General features: G+C 40.1%; 2 protein-coding genes across 2 annotated transcripts; both read right to left on the bottom strand.

The window, feature by feature from the left end:
• Nucleotides 1–3,140: 3,140 nt before the first annotated feature.
• On the bottom strand, nt 3,141–4,503 carry slirp (SRA stem-loop interacting RNA binding protein). The gene is made up of 4 exons (XM_035423354.1): nt 4,368–4,503; nt 3,550–3,608; nt 3,359–3,466; nt 3,141–3,271 (listed from the first exon to the last, which is right to left on the bottom strand). Exons 1-4 carry the CDS (start codon nt 4,432–4,434, stop codon nt 3,212–3,214), a joined length of 294 nt encoding a protein of 97 aa, XP_035279245.1. The 5' UTR covers nt 4,435–4,503; the 3' UTR covers nt 3,141–3,211.
• Nucleotides 4,504–5,038: 535 nt separating this feature from the next.
• Nucleotides 5,039–6,332, bottom strand: LOC118230765. Its single transcript, XM_035424070.1, has one exon. It carries the CDS (start codon nt 5,813–5,815, stop codon nt 5,213–5,215), a length of 603 nt encoding a protein of 200 aa, XP_035279961.1. The 5' UTR covers nt 5,816–6,332; the 3' UTR covers nt 5,039–5,212.
• Nucleotides 6,333–21,607: the final 15,275 nt, after the last annotated feature.

Raw genomic sequence — 21,607 nt, 5'->3', positions numbered from 1 at the left:
GTAGATTCACAAGGAAGATCGTAATCGACTTCCCTCAGTGCACATACTAGGCTATGTGTTCTGTGTGTAGCTAAACAGGCTGGTAAGAACTCTTTTCCTCTGTATTTATGTTTTTTAAACCTTATAATTGATTTGAATTTAAAGATAACAACCTACCTGCCTGTTAAATAAATTCTTCTGATTTTAACTTGCGTGGTCTTCATGACTCTAATCCATTTTATCTTCTTTTCAGCCGAAATTCCGTTTAAATACTCAGGGGGGCAATTATGACTAGGACCTACTGATCAGGGGTCTAGTACAGTAAACGTCTTTAGTGGGGTCTTCAAGTTAGATAGGTGACCACGATCTGCCCGCTAAGGGATTGGTGGGATCGGTTCTGGTGTTGTTTGGCATAAGAGAACCCATGGGCGTTGTACGCCGGTTCTCCCCAAATTCGCCTTAAGGAGCCCGATAGATTCTTCACCGCCCTGGGCTCATAACTGTCTATGCACTATCCATGTAAGCCAGGCATGGAAGGCATGTATTATGGTGGTCAGCCTCCTACCCTCTGGATTCTTCACCGAACTGAGATTTAACAATAATGCTAAACCCGGGAGCATATATTGAGGAATAATGGCACAAGATAGAGTCGAGTGTAACCACTCCCAAGTTCCACGTATAGTTAAAGCCAAATTTTAAATTTTCATATAAAATGGAGTCAGATTTAATACGAGAGTAAAACATAGTAACTGTTACGCTTTCTTGCTGTAGTCACGGATAGATCGGGTGTGTTGTTCCGCGTATTTGTGAATATTCTGATGCTCCCATTGGAATATTGACAGTCCGGCGACAGATCTAATATATCTCTGATGACAACATAGCCCCGTTTACAAACGGAGAGTAACCAGAGTGCTACTGATCCGTTTCAGGCCAGCTTTAAGCGGGATATGAAGCAGCGCCTTCATATCTAACCCGTGGCAACAGAACCAGTGCATTCTTAAGTATAATTGTGCCCTGTTCTTACGAACAGAGGAAAAATAACTAACATCTCCGGTTTTGAATCACACCAGCCAAGGGAGAACACGCGATACCTTCCCCTCCAGCTACAAACCCTCATTGGTCTAGCTGTGAGGTGTTTACAAGAACTTAAGCATCCACCATCTTTCCAAGAGCATGATAGCACCAAGGCTAAGCCAACAAGGACATGCACAGCCAACTTTCATTTTCAACATCCTTTTCATTTCATTTCATTTATTTCACCAGGAAATCCAATACACAGTAGTACGCAATAGTTTTTTAAGAACTTAGGCCAAAATCAATTATACAACTGTTTTCCAGTGGATTTCCTGTCCTGCTGTAGTAAAATATGTAGTAAAATATAAAAGGAAAGAAAAATGTAGAAAAGGGTAAAAGTGCTTATTAAGAGTTTAAAAGGTAGAAATAGAGAAAAAATCATAAAATGGAAAATAAAAGGATGTATAGTTTGGAAGTATGAAGAATTAGAAAGTATAAAGACTAAATGTTTTTTTCAGTTTCTATGCACCGTTGTTTAGTAGTCACATTTCTGGTCAGTTTGAAGTTTTATCTGAAGGATCTAAGAGTGGTAGTTGTTCTGATGGGCAAAGTAATGGTGTTCCAGAATTTTTTTATAATTGTAAAAAAAAGGATTTGCGACCATAACTATTTTTGTACTGAGGTAGAGAATTTTGCATGATGCTAGAGGATCTTGTTACACGCGACTGTCCAGTTGTAAAGCAACGTGGTGAAAGGTTGCCGACTGCTGGAGGGAGTTTATTGTTTTGGAGTAGATAATAGTAAGAGTTTTAGGGCCATAAATGTACAAGTTATCAAATGTGAAATCATTCTCAATTTGGAGAGCAGTTTTGTGAAGAGTGTGCAAGGGGAGCTTTGAGTGCTTTAAATGCTCTATTATATGGTTTAATTCTGGGTTTCACAGCATCTTTGGTAGTGGGAGTCCAACGTAGGACACAGTAGGATATTGAAAATAGAACAATGGTATGAAGAAAAGTAGTAGAGGCAGATAATAAGGTACGGGCAGATTTTTGTAAAAACAAATTACTTCTGGTGTTTGTTTAAGTTTGTTAATGTGTCATTTATATGTGAAGTGTGAATCAATACTATACCTAAATACTTGTATTTCAGTTATGTTCAAATCTTTTTTTTTTTATATAATCAAGATGGAAACATCTTTTTTGCATGTAAAGATAAGTGGTTTAAATAAAGCCATTTGTGAAGGGAATTTACGGTTGGAAATATCAGAAAATCATCTGCATATAGAATGCAACTGTAATTTCTAGAGACAGAAGGAAGGTAAGTCATGTGCAAAAGAAATAAAACTTGCACTTTATTCAGAAAAGGAAACCCTCATGCAGAACAACAGCTGAGGATTCTACCCCAGGTTAATGGACCATGAGACAGGAGGCACCATTAATTTGTTCTTTTTTAAGCTAAAGGTAACTGCCAAAATAAAGGCAATACCAACCATATCATTTCTCTATAAAGTTTTAGCCAGACTGCTCCCGACAAAACTGCCTGCTCAGGTACTAGATTTATATCTACAGACAGCTGATTTGGAGTTTGTCTCTTTTGTCTAACATTTCAAACCAATACATGGGCATCACGAGAGGATTTCGCACTTTTGGCCACAACTGCCCGACAAGCAGACAACTTCTTTCCCTCAGACTTCAATGCCACACTGCCAACATTACCTTACCTGCTGTTCTGTCCATGAAACATCAGCAAGTTCTGTAGACTTAAGCTACTGCACCTGCTAAACATCCCATAAAATCAAACATAACACATACATACTAAACATTCCATAAAATCAAACGTAATACATACCTTAAAACAAAATCACTGCACTCCAGTCACTGACTCCAAAACATTAGAATAAGGAACTAAAATGTGGTGCAATATTTACAAAAATATTGTAAATGTGGGGAGTCATATGGTTTTTATGGACAGCTGTATAGCCATACGAAATGGACCAGTTATAATCCTGCATGATAACGACTGAGAATAGGTATCAGAATGCATTAAAATAGGCTTTATTATTTTTTTTTTTATTATTTGTTATACTGGGAATAGTTGCAATCACAATGAAATGAAGGAAAGTTAATTATTACACACCAATACAAATGTGAAATTTTCCAGAGCACAATTTATTTCAGGTTAATGTTTTACAACACAAGCATATTTAGAACAAAGCGGTTCAGCTGTCATCCCTCTCCCGACTCCGTCTTGGGGCCGTTCTGTTCAGTTGTACGTGAAGCTGAAAAGACACGAGCAACAAATTCGATACTACATATCTTATTGTTCTGTGATTAAATGAATTTGTCAACTGCCAACATTAACTTACCCGCGAGCCTTCTACAATGTGCGCCTCTTTCTGGAGTGCGTTCTGCAGACCTTCCTCGGTTCCGTAGACAATCCGGCAAAACCCTCGATGGAAACCAGTCTCTCGGTCCTGTAATGGACAACAATGAATGCTAGGCAAACCACACGCTGCATCATTAGAACGCAGAACGGTTGAAACAGCCGGGTACTTACAAATGGGAATACGCATTTTCTGACTTGACCGAACTGCCCGAAGTACTCCCTCATTTCCTCTGGAGAAAAAAGTAAACTTACTATTACTGAAATTAGTTAGTGTTACCAACATAAATACATAGCGCTGTGGTAAAATGCCAAATGGAGTTTACTAGCTGCTATTTCAAAGTCCTGTCACCACCCCCGTGTGCACAGTTTTACACTACCGTTAAGTTTGAAATGCGGGGTGTAAAGCCCTTTAACCTCTTGCTCTCATTACATTTATTTGGCAGACGCTTTTATCTAAAGCAACGTACAATAAGTGCATACCGAAGATCATTGGAAGAACTTCAAAACACAAGCCCGATAAGCTACAACACTCATTTTGTAAGTTATTAATGGCCATGAACACATTAAGAGTCCAGTTCGCACAGTAAACATTACTATCTGACCTAGCCTATGCAAAGTCAAATTAGGAGGCATGGCAATCTCCTTAAGTGAAGCTAGCTACAGTAGCAACACGATGTAGCTTGCGATGGTCAATGCCAACTATTAGCCTAGTGCACATTTTAACCATTCTGGACAATCACAAAACATTCATTCATAGCTAATCAAGTGCCTTGCTTTGGACATTGGATATTACTGACATTATACGACTTAGCAGCACAGACCCGAGCATCATGTCATTAAACTGACCTGCAGGCTGGCTAGCTAACAAGCTGACACGTTTAACAGTTGTACATTTTTACCAAGAAAAGAAGGAACCCGTCAAAAAAAGCTGATGTCACTAATGCATTATTATTGATAGAGGGCTCTTAACAATGTGGGAAAAAACTTACTGCTCGCTAAAGTCCATGGTATTTTAGAGACAAATATCTCGAAAGCCTTCTTCGTGTGGGCCGCCATCTTTTTTGTTCTTTTTCTTTTTTTTTTTTTAATCAACTATTTACCTTTGACCTCACGTGATGAGCTTCCCGTTTGTTCATGAGCGTCAGCGTGCATGCGTACGTAACTCTGAACCTAGGTGGAATAATAAGGATTAACATTAGAAAAATAAATTATTTTATAAAAATTGGTTTGCTAAAAATGCTAACATTAACTGCTCATTCTGCGACTCTGTGCCAGAAACTTCATTACATTAAAAAAGTGTCTTATGTGAAACCACCTGGGAAAGAGAAATCTACATTTATAATTACAATATTTCTTTTTTACATTGGGAAAATGTGGTGCTCGGATAAACCTGATACTTATTTTTGCCCATTTTCATATGTAAAAATGTTCATACTATAATGGTAAAATGTTTCTCTCAGAAAAAAATGTGGAGTAGGCTACTTTACAATCTCTACCTCAAGCACACTTGCCTACTATTGGGTATAGTTGTTGAATACATTGGATGAGAAAGTTGATAAGTAGGCAGCATTTTCTCTAAATGTAGTGTACTTAAAATCCCCATATGCCATACTTATTTCCGTGTTTTTTTTTTTTTTTTGTTTGTTTTTTTTTTGTGTATTCGGGAGCACACTGTTCATGAAGTAAATACTTAGGAGGTCCTGGTGCTAGGTTCAATAAATCAGAGAGGAAGAAGCAGGGCTTTTTTATTATAAGGGGGGATGTCTTACAATAATTTCACAGGACCTTAGGAAAATAGTATGGAGAGTAGTTTGCACACACTGTCCATTGTGTACTAAAAGTACACACTAAACACACTAAACAGATCCTCATAGAACTTCTCTACTTCCTCAACTGGTGTTACGTTGGTAGGTGAGTACATGACCATGAGGGTTGTAACTGGGTTGCTATCGAAATCCACGATAATGATCATCTCGGTGTGATGGTGAACCCTACGGAGAGCCTTACGCGCCCGAGAGCTCAGCATTAGCCCCACGCCACCAGTAGCAGCCTGGGCCTCGTTTCGCCATGCAGATGAGGTGATGAGTGAGCATCCCTCCACTGTGCGATACACGATCGGATCATCAGCATGTACTCTCCTGTGCTCCTTGACTCCCAGGTTCTCCACTCCCCTTTCTTCGGCACAATGTGCAAGCTCCACCAACTTCGCTTCTTCCCTCACTGTGTTTGCATTAAAGGTTCCCATAATAAATGGTCTCCGACAACACATGAGTGCATTTGACCGTGTGCTGTAGTCAGAGTGAACCCTCCCTTTCGGCTTTGGGGTCCCATCGTCATGCTGTCCACCGGGGGGAGGACCAGCACCACCATTTGCTGCGTGATTCCTGTGGACTCCCGCCACTGGAAGTATAGGATTCTCAATAACTGGACTCTCCATTGTTAGGCTTTAAATGCTATGTAAGGGCTGTGGGGCGCAATTCCTCTCAGCCCTGATCTGGCCGTTTTAGGCATAAGCTCTTATCCGCCCTTTACTCCGATACCTTCAGGTGGCATGCGGTACGGAGCCAGGTGCGAGCAGCACCCATGGTTTTTGTTTGGAGTGACCTTCTCCTAGATGGGTTGCCATACATGTCTGAGCCCCACCTGCCCATGCTATTTGCCCATAGCTGGGACAGTGGTTGAGAGGCACCAGGGCGTGTCCACACACCGGTGGGCCTGCGCGCCTTGTCTCTGGGGCCCACTGCTGCTCCAAGATCCCCTACAGTTTAGCCTGGGGCCGCAAGGTACCCAGTTGCCATGTGTGGCCACGAGGAGGCACTGCAGGAGTCTTGGCGATGGAGAGGCTATGTACCGGCAGAAGGAGACTTACGCACTCGGCTCCTCTTCTCACCCTCTGCACAGAGGGCTAACCAGCGGCAGTAGCTGAAAGCAGAGAGTAGCAAGCAGAAGCAGCATGCAACAGCATGCAACATGCACTAACTACAAGCATTACTACCACAATACTACCGCACAGACGCATCACACACACCCTGTGTGCAAGCACACACACACACCAGTGCTTTCATAAAGTATCAAATTTTTCAAAATGCTGGTATAGTACCGTTTTTTAATTTTCATACCGCAGTAGTTTTTTTTTGTGCTGGTATACCGTGTAACCATAATTGCACCAAAAATATTTTCCAGGTTTTCCATGACATGTGGGATCCCTCTATTTAACAGGACAAGAAAGTGCGCTTTCCTACCAACGCTGTGAAGTGCCAGAAGTAATCCTATCAGGTTATGGGATGAAAATGAGAGCTGTAGAGTTTGGCTAGTGGACAGCAATTCTGACATGCACCCATGAGTGTATATGAGGCCTGGGGACCTGTACACATGCACTGTAAAATAACTTTTGGTTCTCCCAACTAAAAATTCAACTACAACACCATACTTCCCATGTTCATGAAACTAAGAATTTTACACTGGGCCAAAGTAAGAAATTGTTAGTGGAGTAAAAAAAAAAAAAGCAAGACATGGCACAAATCTCTCCATCCAACACCCAGTGCAATTACATGAATTTGGTCATTTAGATTTTTTTTATTTGAATGGAGTAATAAAATGTGGTTCACAAAACTACAAAGATTTTGTTTGAACTGTACACAAGTTATTAAAACTTATTATTACATCTTATTTATGGTTGCTGTGCCAATATAAAAGGCTTGTCACCTGAGCTTAGAATTTGTAATCTACAGAGCCTTGCACTTAAAATGTATATTGTAATCAGTTACTTGCTAATTGAATTTTATTTTGTATTTTTTTTGGAGAATCACAAACATTTTACAACCTGTACATAATTTGAAAGGAAACCTACACAGTACACACACACACATACACACACACCTTTGCCCATCAGTCTAGACTCTGATGTCAGAAGGTTTCCAAAGTTGCTGTCTTCACTTGATGTCCAACAGTAATCCATAAGAGTTACATTATCTTGCATCAGTTGACCAAGACCATGCCAACAGTTGAGGTCTTTCAGTGCATCACGACTGATCAATAGAGCCAACCTTGGAAAACAAGGGAAATTCTAGCTTCCTGATTTGGTGCAGTCGCCACTTGGTTCTGCTGGTTCAGCCTCTGCCAAATGCACAAATGGGCAGCATTTTGAAACACTGAAAACTTTCAGTTTTGAGGGTCTCATGTGGTGCATTATGAGCCGCTTTGATATGCTAATGTCTCATCCCGTTCGTTAACTGAGGTGCCAGGATAACAAATGACACCTGAGCTCATTAATCAGTGAAAGAAGGGTGTGATCATCTGCGGGGAGACTCTGCTTTCTGTGGTTACTCGCACCTATCAGGCTTCCATGTGTGGCACAAACAGCACCTGAGCAGAATACCAAGTGCCGAGTAATTTGTCTGTGTGTCAGACTGACAGGCAACGGTCATTTGACAAACATTCTGCTACAGCGCCACGGGCAGATGGAAATATATTTTCTTTACTTCATTATGAGAGTTTGTTCTTTAGTCAGTCTCTCTGATAAAAAGACCAGAGCACTTTTTTTTTTGGCTGGATTCTGATGCCATTTAGGTCCACACACATTAACTTTTTATTGGCATCTACTTATTTAACATTTTGTTTTATTTTTCATGTCATGTCATTGAATTATTATTATTTTTTGTATTATTTCCATTCAGAGATGAAGTAAAGCCATAGCTATAGCTATAACATGTGAAAGTGTCCAAAACAACCAAGGCAGTGTGTGTATTTTGCAAATGGCATCATATATAATATGTAAAATATCTTTCAAAAACATTTGTTATTTTACATGTATGTTACATATATTGTCATTTTTGTATATATTGAAAGTATTCATCCAGCCCATGTATTGTTAATTTCATAACTAAACAATGAATAAAGTTGGATCAAAGCCCTGAGATTTGAAACAGAGCTGCTTACATAAATTATCACAATTGAAGATTTATCATGCAGGTCAGCAGTTTAGTCAAGGCAACTTCATCCACCCATTATCTATACCTGCTTATTACATGCAAACTCCTCACAGAAAAGCCAGGATTTTAGCCAAGGACCGTGCTACAGAGCTACCCACTCAACCACCATGCCGCTCTGCCTTGCAACTTGTAAACATGCATAAAATTTCAGAACTAGATTACATTATTTCTATTGTGACTCCAGCTAGGAGGGCCATAGTGTCTGCATATATTCAGTATGGTGCAGCACCAGTGATTCATTCAAGTCGTTGATTGGTTACAGAATCCATAAACCTTGTTCTCAAGTCTTTAATTGGCTGCAGGTTGAAAGCAAGCCATAAAAAACTGTGGACAATGCAGCCCTCCAGGACCTGTTCTGCATGGTGGAATTGAAGTTGGGTTGCAGTAATTGGTTATGTTTTGATGACTGACTGCCTGATGGTATGCCAGGTTGTTACCTGTTGAATAAAATTTGGCAGCAGTTAGTGATAGAACTGTTTAGAGGATGGGGGACTGGTCTGTGACTAGAATGCCTTCGGTTTCCAGGGTCAATCTATGTGAAATGAACATATCATGTGATCATATTCGGTCACAATAAATCATCAAAGGTGGACACTAGACTCTGAACCCAGTTTGAGACAATATACATGGGGAAATGACAGTGGCATATAAAATAAAGGTACCCTGGCAATCTTACAGGAAGCTCTGAAAGCTGAAAGCTGCAGTTTATTCTGGCATTAGCAAAACCCCAGTCTTCCTTTTAGTTTTAGTCAGTTTTTACATATTCATTTTCTTTGAATTAATAATATCACAGTCTATGTAATATATTAGAGCACTTCGATTTTCTTTGCACAGATTTACTCCTCGAAGGGAAATGATCCTATATTTGCAGAGCACATATTTCGGGGCAGTTCCTCTGTAATTGCACAGGCTTGACACTGGTCTCATTTATATGCTAATTACATAAGTGTTTAGCTTCCCACCACTTCATATCATTCAGAAATCCCATGCTGGATTCATTAACTATGATCTCCATCTGACTTTGCCAAATTGTCTGACAGCAGCCTGTGAATCTTGCTCTTGGCGGAGCGGGTGCAGGCCACGTTAACATCAGGGGCATTACCTAATCTGTCAGCAATTTGATTGGTCCCTGATCACATGGAACTGCTCCATTGTTCCCTTCTTTCTACAGCACCACTATACAAAATAGCTCCCTCACTCCCTACTCCCTACATCATCACTAATGCAACTGCTCACGCACTCCCTACCGTATCAGCAATGCTGATCACAATACTCCCTTTTTGAGATATATTTTTCACTCTGCACAGTGTCCGAAGGCTGGATTTGCATTTCATGCCAGTCATGTGCCCTGTGGGCCACTTGGTAAGTCCAGGCTTCCAGTGACACCACACAGCTTTTATCTGTGCTTTAAAATAATAATAGAAAACCCTGCCATGGGGGGCTATTTGTTGCACTGGCACTAAACAGAGTCCACACTAAAAATAAAAAAATCCAAGGAGACTGCACATAAACCCATACACATAAGCCCATAAACAAACCAGACCAGACTTATCTAAAGTGGACTTAAACAGCTTACATTCTTTTAACATGCAAACAATTTATCGAGTTGGATACTCACCAAAGCAATTTGGGTTGGGTACTTGTATAGGTGCTCCACCTGGGAATCATGCCTACACCCTTGGAGTTGTGAGCCCAGTTCCCTAAGCATTATACTACACTGTGGTCCACCACCTGCACCTGGGCACAGGAAGGACGCAGACTGATGGGTCATTGGGCCGGAACACAATCAGTGGTATGTTGCCATGGCAACAGGAAACAAGCTGTTTCCTATAATCAGTATTTTGGGAATACTCGCCATCACTCACTGTTGCGGCTTCATGAAGGGTGATCGCTCACGTCAAATGATTGATCTAACTGTGCATGGCTCTTGATGCCTTTTTTAGTTATTGCTGAGTCCTTAATTTGGGGCCATGAATATGCAAGGACTTGGATTGCATTTCCCTATGCAGTGTGGCCCTCTCTGAAGATAAATATGTTCTAAGAGAACGTTGAAAGCAATGCATGGAAAATAGAAAGAAACAAAAGAGCTACACTTTCCTTACAGAACACTGGGTCAGGGCTACCTGCCCCCTCCATTATTCAGGTAGGTGTGCTCGAAGGCATAATATGCAGGAGGGTGCACATTAAATCCCAGAGGTTGTGCAACAAATTCAAGAGTTTGTATTTTAAATTCTGGAGGTTGCACATCAAATTCAGGAGGTTGTCCTCTCCTGGTCCGTGTCTGGCCTGTCCTGCTGCCTCAAGAGAACCGCACTGTGAAGTATTTAAAGTATTTAAAATATCCTTGTAACTGAGAGTTGATTTGTCGTAACAACTGTTTTGTTATAACTGTGAGTTGGTTGATTCCATTCCTTTAAAAAAGAGGGCATGCAGAACAGCTCAGCGGCTGAATGGCCAAAAGTGCAGCGCTGATCGAATGAGGGGCTGGAATATGCACACACAGGAACACACACATGCACACACACACATGCTCGGAAACACCAATCCCTTGCAAAAGTTTAAAAATGAATATCTCTGACAACTTGTTTCAACCAGTACTCGGTCTTCAAAATAATTTTCCATAGCTAAACAGAAGTGGCAAGTGATCAAGCAGGCTTGTAGGAAAAGCGCAGAGTTGTCAGAATCTTCAGAAGTGGCAGACTAATCAGACTCCCAGAAGATGCAGATATAGTCCTGCTTTGTTTTAATTATGCTGCCCTGCCCTTAGCCTCATCAATAACAGGCATCGGCCGTCTAGGTAGCGTAGAGGTATAAGCACTCGCCTACCACCACATAGACCAGGCAGCGATACTTCCGGCTTGGTCCAACGTTCTTACATATGGGTATGAGTCCTGATTGTTGAATTAGCGACCCCTACTGGTTGGTTGGGGCGCCTGTTCAGCAGAGAGGGGATCTGGGGGAGATAGCGTGAACCTCCGCACGTGTTACGCTCTCCCAGTGAAACTCCTCGCTGTCAGGTGAAAAGAAGCGGCTGGTGACTACACATGTATCGGAGGCTGCTATGTGGTAGTCTACACCCTCCCCAGACCGACAGAGGATAGCGCCTCGACCAGGACTGTGATACACACGGGGCATTGGTATAACGACTAAATTGGGGAGAAAATGGGAAAAAAAAAAATAAATAAATAACAGGCCTCCTTCAGTCAGTTGCCAGGCGATGGTCACTGGTGTCCTTAGCTCCATGTGTATCCTGGAGAGGGTTGCCAGGCAGTGGCATGTATCGCCTTTCCAGTGCATCTCTCAACCAGATATTTCTCCAATGGACAATGACATCTTCTTCTCCACCTGTAGGGGGAGACGGAAACAAACACAGCAATGAACCACAAAACAACAAAAACAGTGAACGAAACAATTAAAAAACATGTATTATTTTACACAACGATACAGTACACACACGCACTCACAAATGCACACACCCACACATATATACACATGCATGCACACACATGTACACACCCACACATATATGCACATGCACACACACACACATACAGTATATCCAGTGAGATGTTTCACTGCAGTCACAGGCAAGTGAAATAAATGGGAAGCGCTTAGTCTCATATCCTGGCTACCCATCAAAGTGGCACAGCTCTGCAGAAACACTGACACCACTGATGAATTTTCTATTATATCTCTACATTGCTTTATGTGTTCATTTTTCCCTAATGGACTTCACTTCAAGACACAACAGTGAGGAAAGAGGATTCGTTTTGGGCAATAAAACATGGATGGATCTGGTAAGGTGCTATTTCTTTGTGAACATTTTCTCCCTCATCTCCACCTATTGTCCCTTGTCTCCCTTCTTCTGGCTGGTCCATCAAACTGTCATGGCAAGCAAGTCACAGAATTAGCCAGTCTTTGTCTTTTCTAAGGAATTCTTTGAGCTTCAGGATGCACTTTGTGTGACAATCTTGAGATATCAAACTTTTGAGTATGTCTGAAAGAGGCATGAGCAAGGTATACGCATCAATCATTGCCCAGAGTCATGTTGCTGAAATATGACTTCTGCATTAAAGTAATGACTTTGTGCTATTGTGGCAGTGTTGAAGCATTGGTAATATGTATCATTTAGATGCAACTGGCAATGGGCCTGGCTTAGTGTGTTCTCGAATTTGTTTGATTAATCACTAGTATCGTTTCAATATTAGTGTCTTAATGATTTAGTTATGTTGTTCTTTGGTGATAATGTGTCAGTGAAAATGGCTGGCACATTCATCCAACAGCACATGCTAAGCAAACTGGTACAAATGCAGTTTTTTCTCAGTACCCAAGAACACCACTCTGCAGTGCTTCAATCTTGTTTTTCCATACAGTCCAAATACAGGCTCACATTGTAAAAATGTGTTCTATTGACAAGTGAAACGGCACTGAAAGTCAAATCAGAGGTGTGGGACTTTATTAACGCTGAATAAAGTGGACTTTTTTTTCTTTCTGAGTCTTCTTCCTCTTCTTCTTATTATTGCAAAGTGACACCTTGCTCACAAAGCATATCATCTCGCCGGGTGCACAGAAACAGAAAAGGGCTTCTTGTAAGCCCCCAGCTGGCACTTTCATATCTCATATTTCGAAGGGCCTGTGTTCCCAGATAAGCTCTTGCTTTGTCAATGTGATATATGTCAGCACACTGTTTTATTATAGTGCCTTTATCAGCAGGTGCTGGTGCTTGACCTATTACACCCCTCCCCTGTCTTTCTACTCGCACATTGCGCGTCCCAGACAGGAACTACGCCTACCCATCAACCACTGCTCTTCTAACAACCCTCCCCCCACCACTCGAAACTCTCCTTGCCACGCCTCTCTCTCAAATCTGGCATGGATCATTTGATCGAACAGGTTTTTTTTTTTCTTTTTTTTCACAGCGCAGAGAGTAAACACACATCCATCATGCTCTACGCCTGAGCTTTTTCATCACATCGATGCGCAACGGGGAAAAATTTTTGTTCTGGTGAAGCAGATTTTGTCATAACCCCTGCTCCTCACCAGAGGGCAGCATAGGACTAACCTCTTCCTGTTTTGGATTCAATAATGTTGCCATTGTTAACACGTGCCCCCCCTCAAATTTTTTTTATTTTGGCCTCTCATTTTTTAAAATTCATTTGTAACATTCATGATGACTTTTGAGTCAAAAGTATTCTCCAAAATAGGCATGGAACATACTATGGTAAACCCCTAATCCCCTTTCCCCCATGTTGCTAGTCCCTCCCATAAGTCAGTAGGCATCAGAGATAATAAAACAGTCATAAGATATCACCTCAATGGGACAGAGTTGTTCATGAAGTGATGAGTATGACATGTCACTCTGCAAAGGTGGTAAAATTTTTGGTGGCCTCTAACGTCCATTCAGCCAAAAGGTTCACTTCGGGTTACCATACATCCTGGAAAACCAGGAAAATTTTAGAATTAACTAGTTTTTCAGTCATGGAGAACACATGAAAAATGAGAACATTATTAAAAACAATCAATGATGCCGATAACATGAAGCAAAGTTCACTGCAATACGACAGAAGTTTGGGTTTGGGTAAAAGTAAAAGCCCTGCAAATCGGTGTTGTGAAATTACATGTGACAACATGTTTTCATGCAATGTTTTCTTCAGTTGCTAGCTAATTATTATCAGCTTTGCATTATTTCTAGTAAGCTAATATTAGCTAGCTTAGGAAGGTAGTTAGTTGCTGATGTTGCATGCTGATGCTGCACTTGGCTCCATCTTTTTTCTCTGTTTTTTTCTAACCTTATGGCCATTGCAATTGAAGCAGAGAGGACATAATCAGTGAACTGAGAGAGAATGAGGGCTGTCTTTTGGAGCCATGCAGACAGACATAAAACTCTCCCTTTAAACCACTTTAGGTTCTCTCTCTCTCACACACACACACACACACACACACACACACACACACACACTGTATATTCTATGTACAGTACACATCCACTTACCTTTCCACTGGCTTTGCTAATTAATGTGAACTAAACATTTTAATTGTTGTTCTGCTAGACTTACAGAACTATAATTTGGCATGATATGTTGTTGAAATATTTACTGTAGTATGTTTTCGGCTGTGTGTTGTTACTGTTGGAAGTGTAATATTGTCACTCTTAGGAATAGAACAGGAGAAACAAATGGTTGAAGAAAAACATATTTGAATTCTGGACATAAACCAATATTTTATTTGTTTGAGTTTGTGCCGCCTCAAAGGTTTTGGGTGCATGACACCCCTGTCATGCTGGCGTCCAATTTGAAGGCATGCTGCAAACAACCCTTTGAGCTATCCTTTTTACCCATGTGCATTTTGGTCCCGTGCTTATTTTTATTCATTAAAACACTGCTTCATTTTTTAACCAAGAGTTTCTGCACGTGGGTCCACACCTCACCTCCTCATTACAGATTTGATCACCTTAGCTCTTGTTTTGGGAGATAAAGGAACATTTATCACCTTTAGTGTGTCAGTACTTCAATTGGCCCTATTAGAAATATTTTTGCGAAAAGTGGGAGTATTGTTGGATTATGCAGTAAAGGCTGGAGCAAATGACAGGCCATTCATTTGTTACATGAGCCATGTAGCAAATGAATGACCTGTGTCTCTCTCCTTTGTGTCTTAAAGAGGTACTGGACATAACTCGGTAGTATTCCATTTCTCAGTTCATAACATTTCATAACTATATTACCGTGGCTTCCTTTTGTTATTGACTAATCCTCTGTAATTGCCTGATGCACAATAGAGTGAATGTGTCCACATAAATCTGTTCGCCTATGTCTGCATTAATCTATCAGGCTTCTTTTGTCCTTAAACGAGACAGTCGGTTATCGTGGGAGTTCTCGTCCCAGCTGCCTCATGTTATCTTCAGGAGGTGAAGTTATTAGGTGTTACCCTTTGTCAACTGAGAAAGGCTCAGAATAAATTTTTACTGCAGAGTGGTGGACTTTTCCAAGCTTGTTTCGCATTAGCCTGCTTTGTATTCAGACCAGAGCAGATCTTTTTCTACATATTCTATGTATATTGAATATATTTCCATATACTGCCACCCTATGTATAGTAACTCTATTTTCAAGAAAAGTAGATAGCAAAGTAAAGGTCATTTCTATTTTTATGCTAAAGGATCCAGAACCAAAGGATCCTGACTCTGTATATATTTTGATGAAATGACACAGGAACACATCCTATCTTGGGGCCACCATTCTCAATGCTAAGATTTTGATTCCTTTATTTTCCAGGGGCACCACCAGGGTTTCTGGGCCCAGTTAAAAGACTTTACATTGGGCCCCATCACCCCATTATTTTATGAGGGCCCCTGTCAGTCAGGGCCCTTGAAATTGTCCAAATTCTCCCTGCCCCCTCCCCTTATGGCACTCCTGGTAATTGCCCATCTGACTTCTATGAATACTGGCAAATGGCAGTATTCAGCTAATAACCACAGTAAGGTACAATGCTCTTAAAGGTGTGAGAATGATTTAAAGAGAAAGTCCTGGGTGAGATGCAGACAATCATTCCCTGGCATAGAAAAAATTCTGGGGAAATGTTGTCAAGGGTCATAGGTCACTAGCTACCATTGTTATGGTGACAATTGCTGGCAAGAAATATAGTTCTTTGCAACTGATTCCACTGTTCATTCAGACCTTTTTTTTATTCTGTTAAAGCTAGTTACCAGCTTGCACATTTACTTGTCTGGGGGCATGTTTTGGTGACAACGTTAGCTCAAACCTGTCTGGTCACTAGTGGAATTGCTCATTTTACCCTTTGTCAATGATTTTTTTTCTTTCTTTTTTTTGCCTCTGCCCGCTTTGGACATTTTCATTCCTTTCATAGGTTGGACAGCACAAAAGGACATGTGTCAATAAAAACATTTGGTGCTGTGCTGATTTAGAGATCAATAATTAGGTTTTAACCCACCCAGACCACCTTTTTACTCAATTGCATCATTGTGTATGCTACATATGGGTTGACTAAGATGGACATGTTATCCATTAATGAAATGCAATTGAAGTGCAAAATATGTATTGCGTTGTTTAAATAACAAGGTAAACTCAAAAAGTAGTACAGTCTATAAACAAGCTGAGTTCTACAAATTATAATTAAAAATAAAGAAGACAAGGTTTTTCTTAAAACATGTGATTGCGGCCCACAGGAATTTAAACCTGCATTACAAGCAATATCTTTGAGCAGTCCCCATAAGAACTGGATTAGCACAATGACCACAGTTAGGGTTTAATTTTGATCCTGAATAAAGTAATGAATTTTTCTAACAAACAGAGAGGAAGAAAAGTAAATAAGAATGGAATGTCAAACAAAAAAGTATTTATAGACACACAGATCGATTCAATATATTCTTTATAAACTGCATTGTATCTCTCTATATACATACAAAACAACATTAGATTTCCATTTGCAATAAACATCACAAATGTACCTCAACAACAAGGGGAATCATCTGTCAGCAGGGCACTTATCTTTGAGTGGCAAAGAGACGTCATCTGCAGTTTTGCCAGCTGTTGATGCACTTGAAAATATAAAGTAACTGTTTGTGTCAACTGATGGCATGAGGGCACAGACAATTTTGTTTTACACATTTCATTTGTTATGCAAGTACAATAAATGACATAAAACCTGACAGAGGTCTTTGCTGACAGGGTATATCATGCTGCAGTAAATTACTGTTCTTTGATGTCATCAAGATCTACTTGTTAAACTTGATGGATTTTAACAATGTGGCTACTTTTGTCCTGGATAGCAACATGTTGAAAGCATACCATATGCCACCAGCCTCAGCATACAATGCCCACCTACAGTGCCCACATTGTGGCACTGGTAAGTGGCATTTGGCCAAGCAAGTTCCACAGAGTTGACAAACTTGTGGGAGTTGTTATAAAGGTTTTTAAATGTTGTCCAAGCAAAACATTGTGCTACACCAGGGCTACCCAACCCTTTTCCAGTAGATCTATCATCCAGTAGGCTTGCATTTCAACCCTAATTTGGTACAGCTGATTCTACTAATTAAGAGCTCAACAAGATCTCTAGCTGTTGAATCAGATGTGATTTCTTAGGATTGGAGTGAAAACTTACAGGATGGTAGATCTCCAGGTACACGGTTGTGTAGCCTTGCTGCTACACAGTGCTTCTAAGGTACACAATAACTAATATTCAGATCTAGCAATAAAGCTCCCACCTGAGCCTTGCAAAATGAGATGGAGCAGTTGGTTCTCTGCTTTGTTATACCAGTACCTCCATTTCTTAGCTAATGATGCAATTCACTGCACACAGACATTTGGTGGGCCACACATTTTCTTATTCCACTCTGCCAGCTTCCATGACGAATATATATGGTAACTGGAAACCACTCTGGGAAATTGCGGCAGGTATCTTGACACTATATAATACAGTATCAAAACAAATCACAGCTCTGCCCAATGCAATAAGGGTTGTGCATATTTGGAGAAAAACTGGATGCTTTAGTATATATTTGCTTAAAGTTAAAAAAGGAAACCTTTGACTTTGCAGGTTATCCATGCGAATAGCAGGATATATGCTTAAGCACTTCCGCTTAAGCATAGACCATCACAGATCTACTACTTCATCTCTTTCCATGAGCTCCCTGATTTTATTTTATGATACTTCAGACTGAGGCACCAGCAAATTGTCTGCTGCTCAAGGGTTTAATGACCTGCACCTGCAACCTTCTGGTTGTGGGCCCTGTTTCCCAACAAATGCACAGTGTGCAGTCAGTTCTCAAAATCCAGATACATAAGCAACATTAAAGTACATGCCAAAACATACTGAATACAATGTAGAAATGATTAACTGAACCAATGCATGTTAAATACCTGACTCAAAGGTACATCAGCAGCACCCCAGGCAAGAATCAATCCCACAGTCTCTGAGTAGCAAACCTAATTATATAACTATTAAATTGCCTGCATGCCATACCACTGTTTCAAGATACACTACCGTGTTGGAGGTAGGACTGCTTATATGAGATTACCTTCTTTTGATTTCCATATATGCAGTTATCAACTTACAGTCCTCTGGTAGAACCTGGTCAGTACTTTATCTTACTGTCACCATGCTGGCCTATTAGTTTATTATTTCTTGTTCACTGCAGGCTATCGGTGATTAAACATCAGTAGCATGCACACTGATGGTTGTCACAGCATCCACATATTTGCAGTGCTGATTCAACATCAGTTCAGTTTGCCAAGCAAGTGTAGAAATGTATTGTTTTTCTGGTTTCAGTAAAGAGCACTCACATAGCACATTTTTGATATTTGCAGTCACTGATTAATTTTGTCAGTCCCATACAGAGACTACTGGTGTGTTTCTCAAATCGCCATTTCATATCTTTGCCATCATTTCAAAGAAGCAGGATGGTGATAAATCAATCCAGCTGTTTCTGAACATGTGGCCTATTATTGAATTTGTTTTATATTTATGGTGCATCTACAAGTATCGATCTGATGGTTGATTAAAGAAAACAACACATTTCCTTTCTAGACATAAGTAATATCCACTGTTATTCTGAGGAGTCCTTGCACATTAAGTTTGAATCCATAATTTGCATTCCCTGTTTGTGCACATCAAACATATTTACCTTGTCTGTATTTATGTGCATCCCAATAATGATCAAGCCTTTAATGCCATAGAGAGAGTTCTGCGTTATAGTCCAACAGTGCCACCTATTGGACTGGGCAAAGTAGTACAACAACAATGTGATTGAGCTTTACTACGACAAGGCTACAACATATTGTAATGGAAATGTGCACTTGGGAAGGCGTCGAGAGAATGTTAAAGCAGGGTGCATAAATTGATTTTTCATCAATTTTTCTATGCATATAGAAATACAATTTGCTGATCTTTATAGTATATGAATTGGCTGATACAGTGTGTACTCTGTATGGGAGCAGCCACCCAAAATTTAAAATTGCAGGTAAGAAACCCTAAAAATTGTCCAATACATTTGGTATAGATGCTACTGGAAGGTGAAGTCCAAAGCCAATTATGTCAAACTGAGAATCGGTTGATTTTGTCTTGCCACACTGTTCAGACTCACTTGTGATATCCCAAGATCCCTAGATATCCCAATCCCATGTATCTGGGCCAATACCAGATGTGAGAACTATAATACTTTGGCTTTGCCTATCAGCACCATTTATCTTACTCGGGTATCTAAAAGTATTCTCAAAAAGGAAAACCAGATATTTCATGTACATTATAAACAATCCACCCATATGCATTACAATCATATACATTACAGCAGCATTACAAACTCCATACCTGAATTTCCATGTGATAGTTTTTGAATCTAAAATGATGTTCATAGCACAAATTACACTATTAGTAATTGACAGGTGTCAGTGGCATTCTTGGATGCATTAAAGTATGCTTGAAGGTCCATATTAAGTTCTCTAAATTTTCCTGAAAGAAGCTTATTCTGGATTCCCTTCAAAGTTATATTATACTGATTTCAGTGGCCTGTAAAATCAGTACCCATAATCACTTATTTCCACTACAATCTAAACTCCAACTAGTTTGAGAATAATGTGGAATCTGTCACAGGATCAGTTTCAAAGGGCATGATTTATATAAAATAAGGGGAAAGTATATATTATTTTATATGATGACAAAACATTTATTTAACAATTAAAGAATTTTAACAAAATAGCACTACAATAAAATTAAGTAAAGTAAAATTAAAAGTAAAATTAAATAAAGTTATTTTCAATACCTTTCAAATGGAAACTCCGGAACACCCGTCTCATCAGATTCCCATCAGTAATGCGGAGTCGGAGAAAATGACACCCCTTTGCGTCACCCAAAGAGGAAGGAGAAGGGAAATACATCCTGGAAATTGCAGTACATGTCAAGGAATGCATTCCCAGCCCCACACAGGAAGGGCCTTTGTTAAACAAAAAACATGTTTTGTTGCATAAGTCAGGAAGTCCTCAGAAATGCAACCTCAGATTTGCATCAGAGATGTGTGCTGAGTGCTGAAGCTGATATGTGCTTACGTCAAGAGGAACACTATGAACATCCAGATGTACACACAAACATACACACGCACACATACAAAAAATTTCATTTTCTTTTAATAACTAGCCTTCATCTTGGCTGTCTCACCTCAACTGTCTGAAAGCGAATCACTGCATTGCCAATTTGCAAAATGTTGATTGATGTTAGCAGAGACAATGGCAGGATGATAGAGAACAGCCAATGGGCACTGTACATTTGCTGGCTGGGTGCTGTTGCATCGTTGTATATGATGCCTTAATTTCCTCAGAAAGGATCCAGTTATACAAATGAATAATGTAAACATATGTATAAGGTCTCCTGGATAACACATACTGTAGCATTCAAATATGACTGCTAGTGCTACTGCTACTATTATTGCTAATACTAATGCAATTTGAGATATGAATAGCAAAAGTAATATATCATAAAGAAATCGCTGTGGTTTAAGCACTTGTGGTAGGGTGCTTGTGGGAGAATACGTGCCATTTCTGCAATTCTTCTCTAAATCTCGCCACAGCAGGGGGTGAGTAAGAGGACCTGGGCAAGAGCAAAGAGGTTTTGCTCTGGGGTACCTACACATCTCTGTTCAGACCATTGCTCCCATTATCTCTCCCTTTCAGAAGCCAGTTCAGAGAGATGGTGCATGAACAGGCAGCAAGATCGCCACTCCATCGCTTTGGTGGATTATTGCCTGCGGAAGTGAAGCTAAGGCCAATAGCTTTTTCCTTAACTTTCTTTTTTTTGTCTCATTAAATTAAGACAATCATCTAATACTAGAGGGTTTGAAAAACAAGATTTATTTTTAATAGTTTGACTGAGACTGCCCTTGGTATAGAAAGGATCAATAGTCCTGAGTATTAAAGCACAAGAAAGAGGGCAATGTGATTTTATCCAGATCCCTTGGAGTGTTTTGAATGAAGGATTTATGTTCTAAGAATTGAATCATGAAGCTGGCTAACAGAGCAACAGCACAGCCATATTGGACCCCATGCGAATTTGAAGATTTTGTCCTTTGTCAGAATGATCATCTTCCATTAGATTAATGCACAAATGGGATTACTTATATGAAACTACAACAAGATCATAGTGTACGGTTTAATAAGTGACGAGTGTTTTTACGACAAGAGCAAGTGATGCAAAATCACCAATCAACACAAAGCTTCCCTCCTCTTTTTTGTTATCTA

Source organism: Anguilla anguilla, chromosome 6 (assembly GCF_013347855.1).
Source record: "Anguilla anguilla isolate fAngAng1 chromosome 6, fAngAng1.pri, whole genome shotgun sequence".
NCBI classification, from domain to species: Eukaryota; Metazoa; Chordata; class Actinopteri; order Anguilliformes; family Anguillidae; genus Anguilla; species Anguilla anguilla.
This window is presented reverse-complemented; position numbering and strand designations above follow the sequence as displayed.